This window comes from Aedes albopictus, chromosome 2 (assembly GCF_035046485.1).
Source record: "Aedes albopictus strain Foshan chromosome 2, AalbF5, whole genome shotgun sequence".
Taxonomy (NCBI): Eukaryota; Metazoa; Arthropoda; class Insecta; order Diptera; family Culicidae; genus Aedes; species Aedes albopictus.
Window position 1 is genome coordinate 200,465,191 of NC_085137.1, and position 18,837 is coordinate 200,484,027.

The 18,837-nt window shown below is 39.2% G+C and overlaps 1 protein-coding gene across 1 annotated transcript in view; it reads right to left on the reverse strand.

The window, feature by feature from the left end:
• Positions 1-5,621: 5,621 nt before the first annotated feature.
• LOC109400335 (lutropin-choriogonadotropic hormone receptor) overlaps positions 5,622-18,837 on the reverse strand; it is a 38,497-nt gene continuing 25,281 nt past the window's right edge. Inside the window, exons 10-11 of the mRNA XM_062850974.1 lie at positions 16,704-18,389; positions 5,622-9,085 (exon numbers count right to left, since the gene is read on the reverse strand). Of these exons, the coding sequence (XP_062706958.1) occupies positions 8,694-9,085; positions 16,704-18,389 (2,078 nt within the window). The 3' untranslated portion in view covers positions 5,622-8,693. The remainder of the gene's footprint in view (positions 9,086-16,703; positions 18,390-18,837) is intronic.

An 18,837-nucleotide genomic window follows, 5' to 3' on the forward strand; every position in this document is an offset into this window, starting at 1 on the left:
CCGCAGAACTCTACGATCGAATAAAGTTCGCCGTAACACGAAGTTAACTATTTACGAAACGCTGATTAGACCGGTCGTTCTCTATGGGCACGAAACATGGACCCTACGTACAGAGGACCAACGTGCCCTAGTAATTTTCGAACGGAAGGTGTTGCGTACCATCTACAGCGGAGTGCAGATGGGAGACGGGACTTGGAGAAGGCGAATGAACCACGAGCTGTATTAGCTGCTGAGAGAACCAACCATCGTCCATACCGCGAAAACCGGGAGGCTACGGTGGGCGGTTACGTCATCAGGATGTCGGATAGCAACCCGACTAAAACAGTTCTCGAGAGTCATCCGACCGGTACAAGACGACGTGGAGCGCAGCGAGCTAGGTAGGTCGACCAAGTGGAGGACGATCTGCGGATCCTACGCAAAGTGCGGAACTGGAGACAAACAGCCATGGACCATGAGCAACCCCGGCCTTAGCCTGATCGGTAAGTAAGTCGGGCATGTTAGCGAGGACAGGCAGTTCTTCACAGATGGTTCAAAAACCAATGATTCGACTGGATTCGGTGTCTACAACGAATTACATAGCGCCACCTTCATGCTTCAAAAACCGTAGCTGAGCTAGTGGCTATATACTACACCTTAGAGTACATTCGCACTCTTCCACCTGAGCACTACTTCATTTTTACCGACAGTCTAAGTTCTCTGTAGGCTGTTCGGTCAATGAAACTGCACTCAGCCTACTTCCTGAATGGAATACGCCAGGTCTTGAGTGCTTAATCTAAACGGTCATACACCATCACCCTAGCTTGCGTCCCATTCGTTGTCCGCCATTCGTTTTGTTGTCGTCCCTGTCTGTCACCACCCCCCCCCCCCCCGCGCTTTCGTTTCTTCTCTTCTTGTTGTTGTCTACGGATAAAGCCTTTTCTTTTTTGTCCCGTTTCAGATAAGGATATTTTGTGCCATCAATGTTTTTAGTATAAGTTAGCAAATAATTTAGTTTAAGACCCCTAAATCCCTCCTTCCCAATTTATTTTTTTTTATTCCGCACCTCGAAACAGCCGCAAGTACTTCGGCTTCCCAAACTAATATAGCATTAGGGCAGTTAATATTGTAAAATGTATTTTATTTTTGTAAAAAAAAAACAACAAATGATTTTAACTCAATTATGCCTATGAGGCGCCTGAGCCTTCCAAATAAACGAATAAGCAAAAAAAAAACATATCTGATTTTCTATGCGTTCTACATTGGAATGCACAAATCGTACATGTAGTTCCTATAATCACTTAATCAGTGGAACAAGGAAGGTCATCATTGCCATGCGCTTCTAAGTCACTTTGTGGACAAACAGTGTTTCAATATTGTTACGGTTCTTTATTCACTTGTATGTAAATTTGTTCCAATAACTTTCTCAAAGTTACGGGGTAGACCTGTAAAGTTAGTATTTGGAATAAATATATAATATCTATCTTTTCTTTCGCATGCATCGTTATCTTCACCGTCATCATGCGCTGGACTTTACGCTTTCCGCAGAGCTCCCAGCAGCGCTCGAATCGGGTCCTACATGCTTGACCTGGTTTCCCTTTTTTTTCTTAACCGTCTCCCTCGGACAATAAAAACATGCAACGAGTATAAACTGTGTTAGAAGTCGTTTTACACCATAGGATACACAATCTGTTTGATTTCTGCTTCTGTTTGACATGGATTTTTGTTGGCTCAAATCTTCCTACGCAACGTTGATCCATCAGTTTTGCGACCATATATAGTTTGTTTTTTTTCTTCAATCTCTGACAAAATAATACTGCTGTACAATCTTTTATAACTTTGTTCTTTACTTATTCCTCATACATTCCGAACCCGCTCCGAAAAATAATATTGTTCATCTTTTGGTATCACGAACACATTTTATTTATCATTTATTTAAGAAATCTATATTTTGCTTATCTAGTAGAAAATGCTAATTTTGATTCGAATGGCAGTGTTCATCATAGAGATTGGTTTCCGTGTTTTAGTTGTTTAATTCCGTTTGTCTTATTTTTGTGGTATTTGGCAGCATCCTTGTTTTCCTTCAGACTTACATATAAAATACAATGTACAATTGTTGAGGGGCTGCTTCACACTCTAAATGCCATACGGTAGTGAGTTTTCCAATGTTTTGTGTGACAAACGCGAGAAAGCATTCGTCACTGTTCCATCATTTGTTGAGTTATTGTCTGTGGACGGTGATTTGTTTTTTTTTTCAGAGATTTTTCCGTTTTATTTCCATTACTTTGAACTGAATGTTGAGCTTTATCGCACACTGGTTGCTTGTTGGATTGCTGAAAAAATCTAATGACGGAGGAAAGTTCGGCAATTCAGGTGATCTGAATTTCCCCAGCGGGAAAAACGTTTTCTTTCAAGCCGAACCAAAAGCTTTCCCTGAGATGTTGTGTGCAAGTGGTTGCACGCAAGACGGACCGCGTGCAGCCATACTGGATTTCGTGATAAATTTGACTAGATTCTACCGCTTGCACAAGGATCTGAAGGGGGAAACTTTATGCGGTAGATAGCTTGAAAGCTTTTCTGCTTCTCCATATGAAGATAAAATGAACTTGCAATAAAATAGTTCCGCTTGCTGTAGAACAAACTAAAAATAAGCAAAATGCAATCGATGTAATCAATGAATTTTATCCTAACTACTGGGGAGGTAGCCAATCAAACATTTTAAGGTGAAACATCAACAAATCCCATTGTAATTTTTCATACAAACTTTTGGGGCACAAATCTAACGAACGAAGCATCGAACCAAACCGCACTTGTTTATCCTAGCTTTGCTCACTTGCAAAAAGAAGCTGCTTTTACAAATCGAGCGTATTTGATTACGAATTTTCAAGATTGGTGCTCTTGAAAACGTGAGTAGGGGTCCAAGTCGGCCATTGTGGCAGCCATGTTTGTATTCTCTAAAGTTTCCCCTTAAGATGAACATTTGAATTTGTCTAGTCTATTAAGAAAACTTAAATAGTTTTGTTTCTACATGAAAGCTAATTGAAATTAACGATTTGTGCTAGTTTAAAGCGATAATATTTAACGATCCTTAACAGATCACAATGGATTTTGGCGATCAGGATTCTGCTTCAAAATTCTGCGTCTCAATGAGTACTCTGATACTCTGGGGCAAGTTGAAACGAGTGTGGTAGGATGAAATGCGAAATTTTGAAACAGATTTCAATGCAATACAATACAAAAATATCCTTTATTTCAAGTTTGTTTCAATCAAAAACTATGTGTTATGATAGTCAAATTATTTATCATAAGTAAACAACATCATGTTAGCATGCTTTTTCATCTTATCCCACCCGTTTCAACTTGCCCCGGTGTACCTAAGCGATGCAAAGCCCTGTGGTTCCTAAGCTGGTGTCGCGATCTAAGCTTATTTTGCAAGAACCGAAAGTCCTAGGAGAAGGTGCAAATGTCTCTTGGAGTTTGCGTCTCAATAATCACATATTACAATAAATTAGTGTTGCAAAGCTCAGTGGCTCTCGGGTAGAGGTCACGGGATATGATAATTTCTCAAGAGCCTTGAAGGGAGCACAAAATAATAATGTATTAAAACTGGACGTCGTAAGGAGCACTCATTACACTATACTGGTGTTGCAAAGTTCAATGGTTTCCAATACTTACTTTCAGTTCTGAGCGCCCATATTGGTGCAGAGGGCTGAAAGCACCTTTGGGACACTACTTCAAATATAATTGATTTGTAAAGCTCAGTGATTTTTAATCCAGCGTGAGGGATTATTACCATATTATAAAATTGTATTTCATTGTATTAAATTGATTTCCAGAGATTTCAACATAAATTGGACAGAAGATTCATTAAATAAATCCTTAAAGGATCCTTTCTAAAACTTCTTCAGGAATTCCTCCAGGAATATTTCTAGGAACTTCTTCAGTAGTTAGGGGATTATTTTATAAATGTCCACTAAGTATTTAATTAGAAATTCTTCCATTGATTTTTTTTCAGAAACTCATCTTGAGCTTTTTCAAAAATTCTTCAGTGATTCTTTCAGAAATTCTCCTCCAGGAATCCCTTGCAAAATTTTGTCAAGGATTACTGAAGGCATTTCTAAAAGGATTTTTTTTGGTTCTGCTCCTTCGGTTCCTTCAGAAATATTTCCTAGGATTACTTCAAAGATTTCTACAGTTATTTTTACTAAAATCACACTAAAATTTTACTATTAAACTGAAAAATTACACTAAAAAACTGGAGAAATTTTTCAAGGGTTCCCGAAAGGAATTTCTGAACGGATTCCTGTAAATACCACTGCGCAGTGCACAGTGGTCCACGAACCATATTTACGAGGAAAGATGCATTCAACGCCTTCAAATGAGTTTTTAGGCAAATATGGCTTTCTACAAAGTCGTCCCTAATAATAAGGCACTCTTTAAAATGTGCATGAAAATTAGGGTGGTCCATATTTTCAAAGAAATTGGGAACCAAACTTTTTTATTTGCAAGAATAACTGTATACATTCTTCGGGAAAGTTGTAGATCTATCAATTTTAAGCAAGTTTGCTAAAGACAGTTTTTATGTAGCTTTAAAATTGACCGATCTAGAGGTATTTTTTTCTGAATAAGCTTAGGGTGGTTCAAGAAAATCCGGTTTTCTGGCGTTAACTTGGTTTTTCATCAAAGTCGCCTAAGAAACACTTATAAAGCATTTGAAGACGCGTCGTTTCGTGCGCTGAGATGGTCGTTATCTCTTTTGGTTCAAAAGTTACAGGCTTTTTTTCTGAAAAAATCATAGTTTTTTTTTAAAAAAAAGGGTTTATGATGGGTTGGGGCAAACATAAAAAACATCTTTTGCCTGAATTCAGAAGAAAAAATGTAGTTATAAAACATATCAAAAAATTAGAGGGGTGTTATTTTAGTAACTCCAGTGATAAATACTTGAAAAGTGCCTATTTTTTCTAGAAAATCATCAATAGTTTTTTAACAGAATGACGTTGCAACATTCTCAGCGCACGAAAATGCGCGTTTTTGGAAGCTCTTAGAGTGGTTCTTAGGCGACTTTAATGAGAAATTTGAAACGAAAAAGATGAGGCAATAAAACGATTTCTTCTAGCGTCACCCTATGAAAACTATGGAAAAATGTTCGAAATTTGGTCAAAACAGTTAAAACGCTTTTTCTTTTTTGTTTCAAATTTCTCATCAAAGTTGTCTAAGAACCATTTTCAGAGCTTTAAAAAACGGACATTTTCGTGCGTTGGGAATGTTGCTACGTCATTCCGTTCAAAAGATATTGATGATTTTCTAGAGAAAATAGGCACTATTAAAGTATTTTTCACTTGAGTTACAAAAATAACACCCCTCTAAGTTTTTGATATGTTTTATAACAACATTTCTTCTTTTGAATGCGAGCAAAAGATATTTTTTATGTTTGCCCTAACCCGTCATAACACCTTTTTAAAAAAAACTATGATTTTTTAACAAAAATGTCTGTAACTTTTGAACCAAAAGAGATAACGACCATCTCAGCGCACGAAACGACGCGTCTTCAAATGCTTTACAAGTGTTTCTTAGGCGACTTTGATGAAAAACCAAGTTAACGCCACGCTGCTCTACAAGTGTTTCTTGGGCGACTTTGATGAAAAATCGAAACTGAAAAAGTTAACGCCAGAAAACCGGTTTTTCATGAACCACCCTAAGCTAATTCGGAAAAAAATCCTCTAGATCGGTCAATTTTAGAGCCACATAAATAGTGTCTTCAGCAAACTTGCTCAAAATTGATAGATCTACAACTTTCCCGAAGAATGTACAACGTTATACTTGCAAATAAAAAAGTTTGATTCCCAGTTTCTTTGAAAACATGGACCACCCTAATTTTCATTCACATTGGAAAGAGGGCCTTATTATTAGGGACAACTTTGTAGAAGACCATATTTGTCTAAAAACTCGTTCGAAGGCGTTGAATGCATCTTTCCTCGTAAATATGGTTCGTGGACCACTGTGCACTGGATATTCCAAGATTGATTTTTTTTTTTGAAAAATTCCATAAGAGATTACTAAATAAAATTTTATGAAGAAATTTCTGCAAGAATTTCTGGTTAATACCTGGGGAACATCTTGTGATGATTCTGGAGGAATTCTTAGAACAATTTTATGTAAAACTTTTGGAGGATCTCAAGAAAAAAAATCCTGAAGAAGTCTCTGAAAAGAACATTCTTAAGGAATTTCAGTAGTAAGCCTTAAAAAATCCTTGAAATAATTTCTGCAGGAATCTGAGCAGGAACTGTAGACATTATGAAACATATTCTTAAATAATCGCTAGAGAAATTTCTGGAGGCAGCCCAGTATAAATTTGAAACAAATCTGGAAGAATTCTTGAAGAAATCACTATACTATGCTTCTAAGGAAATTAAATTTTTCGAAGGAATCCACAAAGGAAGGCCTAGAAATGTGGAGAATGCTCTGCCATAATTAATTTCTTGACATATTCCTGGAGAAACGACAAAAAATAAACCCGGTACTGATTTTTGGAAGAATTTCTGAAAGAATCTCTAAAGTTATTCCTGCAACAAATCTGAAAGAATCTATTGGAAAGGTACCAATTGTGGTGCAATTCGTGGAGGAAAGTATGACGAACTTATAAGACGAATCAAGTGATAGTTTTCTGGAGAAGTTTTTAAAGTTATATTTGAGAGAATCTCAGATGGAATTCCAGAAAAGAATCTCTTGAAGCTCAAGCAATTTCTGAAATCATCCCTGCAAATTAAAAGTTGGAATTTCTGAAGGGATCGCTGGAAAAATTTTAGGATCAATTTTCAAAGGAACCTCTTGAGAATTTTGTGCAACAATCTTTGGTGAAACTCCTAGAAAAATAAAAAAGGAATTCCTGGAGGTAGCTTTGGAGAATTTTTGCTGAAGTCATGAAATGGGTTCTTGCAATAATAACGAAATTCTTTAAGAAATTTTAGAAGAAATCTCTAAGCAACTCCTAAAGGTAGACTCTATTTTACAATCATGAATTTTAGAAAATTTCCCGGTACGGACATAATGCTGGTCCTTGGACTGATATTTTACCTAATCACTAAAATATATCGTCATGATCAGCAAAAACGATCCAAATGGGGCGCAGGAATTTATGAAAAAAAAATCCCTCAGAACGTCTTCATGGAATCTCTCAAATATCAATATAGAAAAATTTCTTTTGAGGATAGTTTGCATTGAAACCCATTACTTAGTAAACAAAAAGTTCCTAGATCAATCGGAAATTTTAATCGGTCATCTTCAGCATGATCATGCTGAATACCCGTGCGCTTATCGCTATGGCTATCTGGGCACTTAGGGAATCCTAAGGGAACTTCCTTACGGAACTCCCTAAGGGAACTTCAAAAGCAAACCCCCTATAGAACAAATGCAATAAAATCAGTTTTTGCAACTAGACTGAAAGACGACTTGCGGTTGAAATTACTATTCTGAGGCCCTGAGGGTCACAATTTAATATACATAACGCCACTAAATTTTTGCAGACTGATTTTTGTTTCATTTCAACAATTGAAACAAGTTTTAGTTGACAACCGGATTCGAACCAAAAACCTTGAGATCACCAGGCTCGCACGCCACCACTAGGCTGTCGAACCGGTTGATATGGCAGCAAACAAAATACACACAAGAAGCGTTTGTTGGTCGATTATCATGTTCTGCCATGGTAAATTTGAAAATATTTTTATGATGGTCATTACCGCAAGCCGTCTTTCAGTGTAGGCACTTTAAATTTAATTTTACACTTGCCGTTTTGGTATCTTACCGGCCTACTTTTCCTCACTATTCGAATGAGTTGCATTATGATTCATAATGCAACTTATTTCATTTGCATACCATAATGTAAATGTTTGGATTTGGAAACAACCTGTGTTTCCACGGTATTAGCTTAAAAATCTGCACGGCTTGCTTATGATACAACACGTGGGTGTTCCTATTAAATCCTCGGAAAACACGATAATACTGAATCAAATCATGATATTCCAGTGAATATCCAGTGAAGTCTCCGCAAAAAATATTAAATGTAATTCGTTTCAAAACTCAATTTTTGCAGCACTCTTCGGCAAGCTTGTTTGATCAATGTACGACTCGTGCTGAAAAAATCAACTTTTTGAAACTAGTCACATAAAGAACTATAAAATACTGAAGTTAAAAAGCATATGAAAATTATTATTTTGTTCAACCTTCAAATTACAAAAATTACCTAAATTGAGATGAACCAGCCGAGGGCTGAAAATCTCGATAATAAAGAAAAATAATAAAAATACCTAAATTGTCGAACTTTCATCACTCATCTTTGTTCCTTTTCTATGAATGCCCGATTTGTCATATGATTAATCTAACCTATTTTTTTACAATAAATTATTACCAATATATATCCTACAAGTAAAAAGTATTCTTTCAAGTATCACACTGGTTCGGATTTTCATTATCGCTAGATAGTATGTAAGTAGATAAAATTCATATCGACCGCCGGATAATCGTGTCGAAAATGATGTTCACTTTGAGCGCTTCCCCATCACCGATAGAAATCCAATTAATGGGGCCTTTTTGACTAATTAAACATCTCTGAGTAAGCACTTTAGAAACCGAAACATAAAACAAGAGGAAAGAGAGGAAGCGAGAAGATCAATACTTGTTCTAGCGCGGTATCCTTAACTCTAAAGCAGCTCCCCGGCCGCTCACGGTGGCTTTGTTTTATCTTTGAGACTAGAGACAGTTGCCTGAGGATTTCCCGCGTGAAGGATGGCGTAGAAAGGAGCAGGGGACATGCTTTGCTGTTGTGGCTGCTGTTGTTGGCCACCACCGCTGGGACCGGAACCGGCCGCGCCAGCAGCCGCCTCCACATCCGCATCGCAAATGGCGGGCTCACTGTGGCATGACGAGGGGCTCGAATGGGCTTCGGCGGTGTCGTCATCCAGCTGAATACTGCTGTCGGCTGCCGACGGGATTGTGGGCAGGAAACGCACACCGAGCCGTGGCGGCGAACAGGACAGTTCCTGTGTGTCGTCCTGAACGGCTGACTGGCGCACGAGGCGAGGCTTTCCACCGGGGATTGATTGACGGGCGCCACCTAAGGGGGAAGGAATGGGGGAGAAGAATACTTGATTAGGTGATTTATATATTCTGGAGGCACAAGGATTGATCGATCTCTGCTAATTTACGAAATGGATCGCTAATTGAACATTAGCTTTAACTAATGTATTCTTGATGAAAAATAGAATTCAGGTTATGTTGAGTTTTCATCCAAAAACTGATAATTATGAAATTACTCGATACATCTTCGACTCGAGGGAACGTAGTATGCAATGATATGCGGAATAACTTGAGGTTGGGCGCTATTCTCTGAAAATTTATTAAATGATATGTTCTGGAAATTTTCCAATTTTCTTTAAAAGTGTTCTCCTGAGATGTATTCAGGAAATTCTGCATCTCATACTCACATAAATTTACTTTCGAAAAGTTTTCCCAAACGTTTGAACAAATTGCAAACTGTTGTTCACCCAAACAAGGTGAATCCAGCTCCTTGATTTGAGTTCGACAAGCGATAACTATCTTCCACCTAGATTAGGCCGAAGCAAGTGCTTTAATAGTAGGTTGGCTATTTGATCAGAAGTATATACTTTGCCCATTACGTGCTGCTGAAGTGTCGATTGGACTCCACACATAAGAGCAAAGATTTCGGCATGAACAACGGAACAGTGTCTACCGAGTGAGCAAAACCGATGAAGTCTTAGCTCACGAGAGAAGACACCAGCCACGGCTCAACTTTCGAGAAGGGAGCCATCAGTGTAACAAACGATGTCGTCTGAAATACTTCTCTCCAGGTTACCAGATGTCCACTCTTCACAGGAAAGGAATTTTGTGGAAATGTTCTATATGGAAAATTAGAAGCAATTGTTATAGGACTTGGAGCAAGGTCCACTTTGTTCCAATTCACCAAAAGTGAAAACAACGAGGTGTGTGTTGATCCGCGGTTCACAGGATATTCATTTAGTAAACCGACTACTTGTAGACGGTAAGTGCGAGAAAGTGTTTCTTGTTTGAGATGACTGTGTAGGTAGTGGGGCAACATCAAAGCAAACTTCGAGTGCCGCCGTGGGAGTTGAAGAGAACGCTCCAGATGTCGCCATTAAGCACACCCTTTGGAGGTGGCCTAATTTTGATTGGATCGTTCACACTTCGCCCTTCTGTCACAACACAAGACATCCATAGGTCAATATTGGTCGAACAACAGTTGTGTAAATCCATTTGACATATTTGGATTTTTAGACCCCTAGTTGTACTAAAGGTTCACCAGCATTTCTCGAAGGCCAAACAAGCTTTCTTGATTCTGAACTCAATGTAAGATGTCCAGGATAGCTTGGAGTCATGAATAACTCCAACGTACTTAACCTACTCAGTCACATTAATTTCAGAAAGAGACGCAAAGATTCATTACGGTTTCGCCTTTCCGTGAAAAGAATAATAGCTAATTTTACTCGGAATGACAGAAAGGCCATATTGGCGACACCAACTCTGAACCACCTGAAGAGCGCTTTGCATCAGGGTGATGATACACATACCAATTAATAAGTAGTCGTCAGCAAAACCATAAGTAGGAAAACCGCTTTTATTGAGTCGGCTCAATAGCGTTTTTACTACAAGATTCCACAAAAGCGGTGACAAGACTTCTCCTCGGGGGCATACACGAATACTATTTTTTATTGGCTGTTGGCTGCTAGATGCAATGTCGAGAAGAGATATCGGTTTATGAGCATTTGGTGATTCAAACTGTAAATCATTGCGGTGCGGTTTCCAATGTGGCATCGAAAGGCACGTTGTCAAAGGCACCCTCGATATCTAAGAAAACACCCAAACAAGATATCTTTCAGCGAATGCTTTCTCGATATCGTGTAAAACCTTGTGTAAAAGAGTAACAGTGGACTTACTAGATTGGTAGGCATGTTGGTTCACATGAAGAGGCACGTTGGCCAGATGAACATCACGAATGTGATGATCCACAATGCGTTCTAAGCATGTCAGAAGAAAAGAGATTAAATTGATAGATCGCTTATTCATACGATGCACGACCACCTTTCGGATTAAACTTTACAGTAAAATCCCGCCAAGATTTGGGAATATACTCTGTAGCAAAGCTGCAATCAAATAGTTTTTTCAAAACATGCTTGAAATAGTGGAATCCTTTCCTTGAAAGAAGGAAAGCTATTTAGTAGGCCTGTCTTAAGGCCTGCTCAATTTTTAAAATTTTGTCTGATTCTCAATTGGAAGATTATCTTGTTTGTTACAAGCTGCCAATAAAATTAAAGAAAACATATGTTATTATCACATTTGTTTTCAGAGAAACCTTGAAAATATGATATTGGATATAAGTAACAAATGGATCTAGATGTTGTTTCCATGTGTACAGAAAAAAAAAACAGATAAAGCATAAAGTTCAGTACTAACCGATCAACAGTTGGTGAATTACCCTACTACCGCTCTCATCTTAAAATTATGTTGACTCAAGTTTCAGCTTAACATTTTTTTTTTATATTTTTGGATGTGATGTAAACTTTGGTAAACTTTAGAAAAAAGGCTAGATCAAGTCTAAAGTTTTTTTTAACTTTTTATCTTCTGATCAATAATGACGGGCTTGATGTGTGAAGCTACCGCTTCTGATTGATATGCAGAAGGTTTCCTTCTACTTTGTATCTTTCTATCCACTTTCTCTATACTCTCCTCTCTATATATACATGTTTATTCATATGTTCATAGCCATCGCTAGAACCAGAAACGGTTGAAAAGCCGTTTCCCTTCCTTCCAGCTTTCACAGCACAGTGTCAATTTATCAGATAACACCTTTTTTTCCCTGTAGGGGTACACAACCACTGCGACCATTAATTGATCTATTGTGGTAAGACCCAGTTGCTTTATGCAGTACATTAGTACACTCACTAGTATTAAGAACTAGCGATTGTTTTTTTTTTAGGCCTGCATTATACCCCAGTCTGGAATAGCTTCCAAAATGAAAGCCACTACCTTCTTGGGATTTATATTCCACCAGATATCTCGGGGATGCATGATACATCCACCGAAATAACGTTCTCTCTTCTTAAAGAGAAAACTACACTCACAAAGTAGATGTTCCGAGGTTTCAGAGTTGAAACCACAGAACCGACATTCTTCTGATTCAATCTTCTTGAGCTTCAATAGAAAGTGTCGAGATGGGCAGTGCCCAGTTAACAATCCTGTGTACACACTTAATTCGCGTTTACTAAGTTTCAGTAGTGTGTTCGTGTTTTTCACGCTTGGCACGATGAATCTCTTTGACTGGGATATTCCAGGTGCAGTATGCCAGTTTGCTCCTACGCTCTGTTTCTCCCATTTTTTTAGCTCCATCGATAGAGCACTTGATGATACTCCACAGAAGGGTTCCGGTCCATACAAGGCACCCAGAGATCCCTCCCTAGCTAGCTGGTCCGCAATTTCGTTGCCTGCAATTCCACAATGACCTGGTACCCAGAATAATTTTACAGTATTCCTTCCAGCCAGTTCCTTCAGTAGTGTAATGCACTCCCATACTAGCTTAGAATAACATTCAAATGTGCAGACTGCCTTTAAAGCTGCCTGACTGTCTGAAAAGATATAGATATTCGCATGTCTATATTTTCTTTTAAGACAGATGGCAGCGCATTCCAAAATAGCTTGAATTTCAGCTTGGAACACCGTTGGCCATTTACCCATTGGTATGGCGAGTTTAGTCCTGGGTCCATATACTCCAGCCCCAGTTCTATCACTCATTTTCGATCCATCCGTATAGAATACAATAGATCCTGGTCGAACCGTTGGTCCTCCTGATTCCCATACGCTCCGATCATCAATCGAAACTTTGTATGGTGTATCTAAGATGAATTTTGGTTCCATCCAGTCTTCATTTTGTATTACTAGTGGATTTACAGTAACATTGGTTAAGATTTTCAAATGTCCTGTTAGATCGCCTTCTAAGACGTTCTTATATCTTTTTAACTTCAAGGCACTTTTCTTCGCCTCTAGTTGCACAAATTGGTGCAAGGGTAGCAGATGCATTAAGGCATCTAGTGTTGAACCAGGAGTACTTCGAATAGCTCCTGTTATTGACACTGTTGCTAAACGTTGAAGTTTAGCCAGCACTCGTTGGGCTGTTTTGGTTTTGGTTTTAGGCCACCAGACTAGAGAGGCATAAGAGACTTTGGGTCTAACAACTGCCAGGTAGATCCAATGAACTATCCTGGGTTTTAGCCCCCACTTTCCCCCGATCACTCTCCGACAGGCCCAAAGAGCAGTTGTTGCCTTATTTACTACATGCTCTAGATGTTCACTCCAGTTCAGTTTTTTATCTAGTATGACTCCTAAATATTTCACCCTGGAGGAGAATGTCAACTGTACCCCATCCAAGGACGGTGCCTTTATATTGACATTTCTTTTTCTTGTAAAAATTACAAGAGTAGTTTTTGAGGGATTTACGTTTAATCCCTCTCCTTTACACCAGGCAAGAGTGTAGTTTAACGCTATTTGCATTCTGTTTGATAGCGTTTCATCATGCTTCCCTCTTACCACTATCACGATATCATCTGCATAACCAATGACTTCGAATCCCATTGCCACTAAACTATTTAGCAAGTCATCAACAACTAAAGACCACAGCAATGGTGAAAGTACACCTCCTTGGGGACAGCCCTTAGACGTACTTACTTTAATGGTTGATTCGCCCAGTCTAGAGACAATACATCGATTTCTCAGCGCTGCAGTGATCCAGTCAACGATTGAGCCATGAAAGCCCCGTTTATACATAGCTGATCTCAGATAACACCTACAAGTTATGCAATCAAGCGAACTGTGCCGCTTTAGCTTCATAGTAATAATCTCTCTAATCTATCATCTTACGACTGGCATCCACGCACCAATGTGTGAGCCTTCTGCCAACCATATCCCACCAACACTCCCACATCCGCATGAATTTGTGCAGACGCAGAGGCATATTGGTCTAATGTGGATACAAACGATTGCAGTCATCATTTCATTCCCCTTCCCCACATTAAAGGGTGATACGGTCAAAATTTGGTCACACAATTGGTTTCATAACTTGATACTGCATACACCAAAACTGCTGATTTTTGAACCAGTAATGGTACATTATATGTAGCTTATACCATAAAATTTTCATCAAAATCGGTTTAGTATGTGCGGAGATATTGTGAATCCTGAAAACTGCAATTTTAAAATGTTGTACAAGGAGGATTAAAAAATAAGAACACATTTTTACTCTTTTATTTATAGAGCCAGAAATACTGAACCAATTTCAATGAAAATTTTTCTGTATGTAAAGTATACATATCAAAATGTTGTGTAAAAATTTCATTCAATTTGATCCAGCCATTACAAAGTTATATTTGTTTAGGTGGTCAAATTTTGTCAAATTTTGTCAAGTCAAGCCAAATTTTGGTCACACATTTTTTTCATAACTTTAGACTGCGTACACCAAATCAGCTGATTTTTGGATCAGTAATGGTCCATTATATGTAGCTTGTACCATAAAATTTCCATCAAAATCGGTCCAGTATTTGCGGAGATATTGTTGAACCCTGAGATCTGCAATTTTAATTTTTTTTTTCACAAATAAGAACACATTTTTACTGTTTTATTTATAGAGCCAGAAATACTTAACCGATTTCAATGAAAATTTTTCTGTATGTGAAGTATGCATATCAAAATGTTGTGTAAAAATTTCATTCAGTTTGATCGAGCCGTTACAAAGTTATATTTGCTTAAGTGGCACCCGGTCAGTTTTTTTCATCTTCAAACTGCTACAACTTTGAAAGTATTCATACAAAATAGCTCAAAATTTTACTGCGAACGTATTTTCATAATAGTATTATACTGTAAAATTTTGATATAAATCGGAGCAGTATTGGTTGTTCTATAATCAAAATTGTGCTTTACTGACCTTAAATTTTCGACAATTCACTATGGAGCGCCTTTGTACAAAATTTTAAAAAGGTAGGTCGTTGGTTTCATCTATATATCAACCAATACTTAATCGATTTTGATGAAAATTTTATGGTATAAGCTACATATAATGTACCATTACTGGCCCAAAAATAAGCTGTTTTGGTGTACGCAGTCTAAAGTTATGAAAAAAATTGTGTGACCAAATTTTGACCGTATCACCCTTTAACATGCAACCTGACGTCGCAGACGCCATTGTCGCCTAAAAATAGAAGATCGTCAACGCTCATACACTGAAGATGCCTGCTTGTCCCCGGCAAATAATCTCATTGGTTCCTTGTGTGAGTGTAGCTGGTCTGGCGATACTGGAGTAGTATCTACGGGCGGTCAATCAAGCTCAAGCTCTTTTTTCAAGCTGATCAGGAAAAAAAGTTAATGTGATTGATATTCAACTGCATTATAAATATAAAACTGCCTCAATGCTTTACAAACATAAAACTGCCTAGATAACGATATGTATCGTATTTACAGAGAAATTTCGTCAATCCACAAAAAGTGCGTCTAAAGCCTGTATCCGCAATAATCGGTACACAGAAATACAGCTGTAACTCTGCAATAGATACATTAAAATTGTTCAAATTTGGCATAATAACATCATAAGATGTGTTGATTTCACCTACAAAATTTCATGTGAATCGGTGCAGTACTTTTTGTTGTAGCAATTAAAGAGCAGAATGAGCGCTTGAATTTTGTACAGCCCCTAGTTTTGCTTGTCAGCGCTGTTACTTTTAAATTTGGCAAAGGAAATGGCTGAAATTTTGAACACAATCCTCTCAATTTACATTTGTTGCATAGGCAAAATTTCAAGAAAATCGATGCACTATCAAGAATTTTATAGTCGAAACATGTATTGGGACTGAACGTGATTTTAGCCCCTCAGACAGCAATTAGTCAGCATAAAGGGTGCTGACTGTTCCTATTGTACTATTGAAAGTACTATACAAATAATCATCAAATTTTGCAGACATAAAAAACACATAATCAGCTACCTTACGTGGAAATTTCATGAAAATTGGCAGAGAAATTCAAAATTTTATAAATAGGCAAACAGCGCACATGAAATACACGAAAAAATTTTACTAACACTCAGCCCTATCAACACCAGCAACTTTCAAACCAATCGATCAAAGTTGATGAAATTTTGCAAAAGGTGTCTCTATACCCAAGTAACACACTTGTCACCGAAGAGTCACGGCGGCGCAGGTTTTTGTTACGCAGAAGTCACTGTGACTTACTTCTAACAAATAAACACTTACTTGCTAGAAGTAAGTCACAGTGACTTCTGCACAACAAAAACCTGCGCCGTCGTGACTCTTCGGTGACAAGTGTGTTACTTGGGTAAGTATCATAACTACTAACAAAATTTCATAATTATCTTAATAGAACTTTGAATTATAGCGTAAAATAACCATCTATTATGCGAATGAAAATTGGTCATGATTGTACAAAATGCTTAAAACCGCATCTGTTTGTTTTACATATACAGTTAAAAGTAATGCATCGACTTTTATGAAATTTTGCACATACAATAAACATACACCAAAGAGTTCAGTCATTTATTTGGTCAGTTATACCGATTCATTACAGAGCTACAGCCGTACTTCTGTGTCCCGATTATTGCGGATACAGGCTTTAATGTACAATCGAATAGCATAAATACTCACTTGTATGATGTGGATGTGGAACGCCATCAATCTTCACCCCGGGCAGCACCACCGAATTGCTGGCACTGGACCGCGATATCCGCCACGTTCCCGTACTCTGCGTGGCAGTAGACCCGGAGGAATCATTCCGCGAACTGGACAGATTCGAATCCTGGGAGGTTTTCCTTGTGATCAACCATGAAGTGTGCCTCCGCCGAGGATCCAGAAGTCGAAGAGGAATACCACAGTGGTGCTGAGCGTGCCGCCACGAATCCGACCGAGACGAACTGAAGTTTTCGCTGGACGATACGGATCCGGCACGTTTGTGCTGCTTCTGTTGGATTTCTGCGATTTGGTACGCATACTGGTCACCGTTCCGTCTGCCACGGCGACCATCGTTTCGCTGACCGAGATTGCACAGTAACCTGCGCCACGTTTTGGAGAATGTACTCTGCTGTTGGAGGCGTCGGCGCAGATTTTCTTGTTCCATGAGTTTCGCCGAACAGTTACACGTCTGACCTGGCAGTAGTGGCGGAAGCTCGCGAGAGGATCTTTCCACCAGCGAATTGGTGTTGGCAGGTGTGTGACGGTTGCTGAAGTTGGAACTGTGCCGACAGCGACCGATGCCTCGCGTTACGCGAGATTCCTCAATTGCCTTGCAGATGAGGACGCAGTCTTTCTTGAACTGTTTAGTAAGGATGGCATAGAGGAACGGGTTGCAACAGGAGTTGAGAGGTAGAATGAAAACTGTGAATACTTTGGCTTGCTCTAGAGAGATTAGGTGCAGCCCGAAAACGGCTGTCAACGAGAAGAACGCTATGGGAGACCAACAGATAAAGTCGGTAAAGACTAGCAGCGCCATTCGCTTTGCTATTCGCGAATCGTTGGAGTTCCATGCTTGGGAACCTCGGATAGCGCAATACATCTTCAAGTAGCACCCCATCAATATGAGAAAAGCTACTCCGTTGATAAACATTAGAAACACGACGTAGGCTAAGCTACCGGTTCCGTTGGTGACTTCGAATGGAAGACATACGGCAAACACCCGGTAGTCTGAAACTCCAAACAAGGGAAGAATTGCCATAGTTATGGCGAATGTCCATCCTATGGTCATGATGTAGCCGGCATGCCTCAATGATAGTCTCTTGTTCAAATGCATGGCATGGGTAATGGCGTAGTTTCTTTCCAGTGTAATCACAGCTAAAGTGTAAACTGACAGCTCCGATGATAATACCGCCAGAAATCCGGACAGCTTGCATCCGGCACTCATCTGCCACGGTATAGCATACATTCGGAATTCTCCTAGGGTGGAAGCATCAACCACCGCCAAAAACCCCAAGTAAATCCCCATGAAGAAATCTGCAGCTGCCAAGTTGCACACCAAGAACCGTGGCACGTCCATTTTCGATCTGGAGAAGATCAGCACGAACACAACCGTTCCGTTGCCAAGCATCGCCAGTAGGAACACGACCCATACGCCGCAACGAAGCGTCCACCAGTCGAAGAGGTCCTGACAGGGCATGAAAGGTCCCGGCTCCGGTACGCATTGGATCGTACCCGGTTGGGCCGTGGGAATCGGATGGCTGGCGCCGCCTTCCTCTTCAAAGTACTCCTCCGGATAAGTGGGCATCCCTCCTGGGTAGTATTCGGGGCCGTAGGCGTGCAGCAGCTCGTTTATCTGCGTTCCGAACTTTTTGCTCAGATTGTCTGTTGGGAGGAAAGGAAACACAAAGTCAATGGGATATTTGGAAGAGTTAATAAACTTTAGTGCTGTGGGATTATTTATATATGTTTAGCGGTAAACATAAAATATTGGTAATGGGTCTCGATTGTAAAAATCAGGGCGCATATTTGAAACACTAGGGTAGTGAACCACTTGAGCAGCAGCCGGTATTTTGGGCACTCTTCGCTATAACTCAGTCAATTCAAAACCATTTTACTTGAAAGTTTGTACACGGTACATTTAACTAATACTATACGTATCTCATCGCGTTCCAAAAATTGTGTCAATTGGTTCAGAATTGGCTGAGTTATAGCTGAAAAGTACCCAAAATAGGATCCCTGCCGAGATGGTTCCACTACCCTACGTCTTTAAAATCTGGAGCTGTCTCACTAAGAGTTGTAGAATAATGGTTCTCCAAAACGCCAATTGACT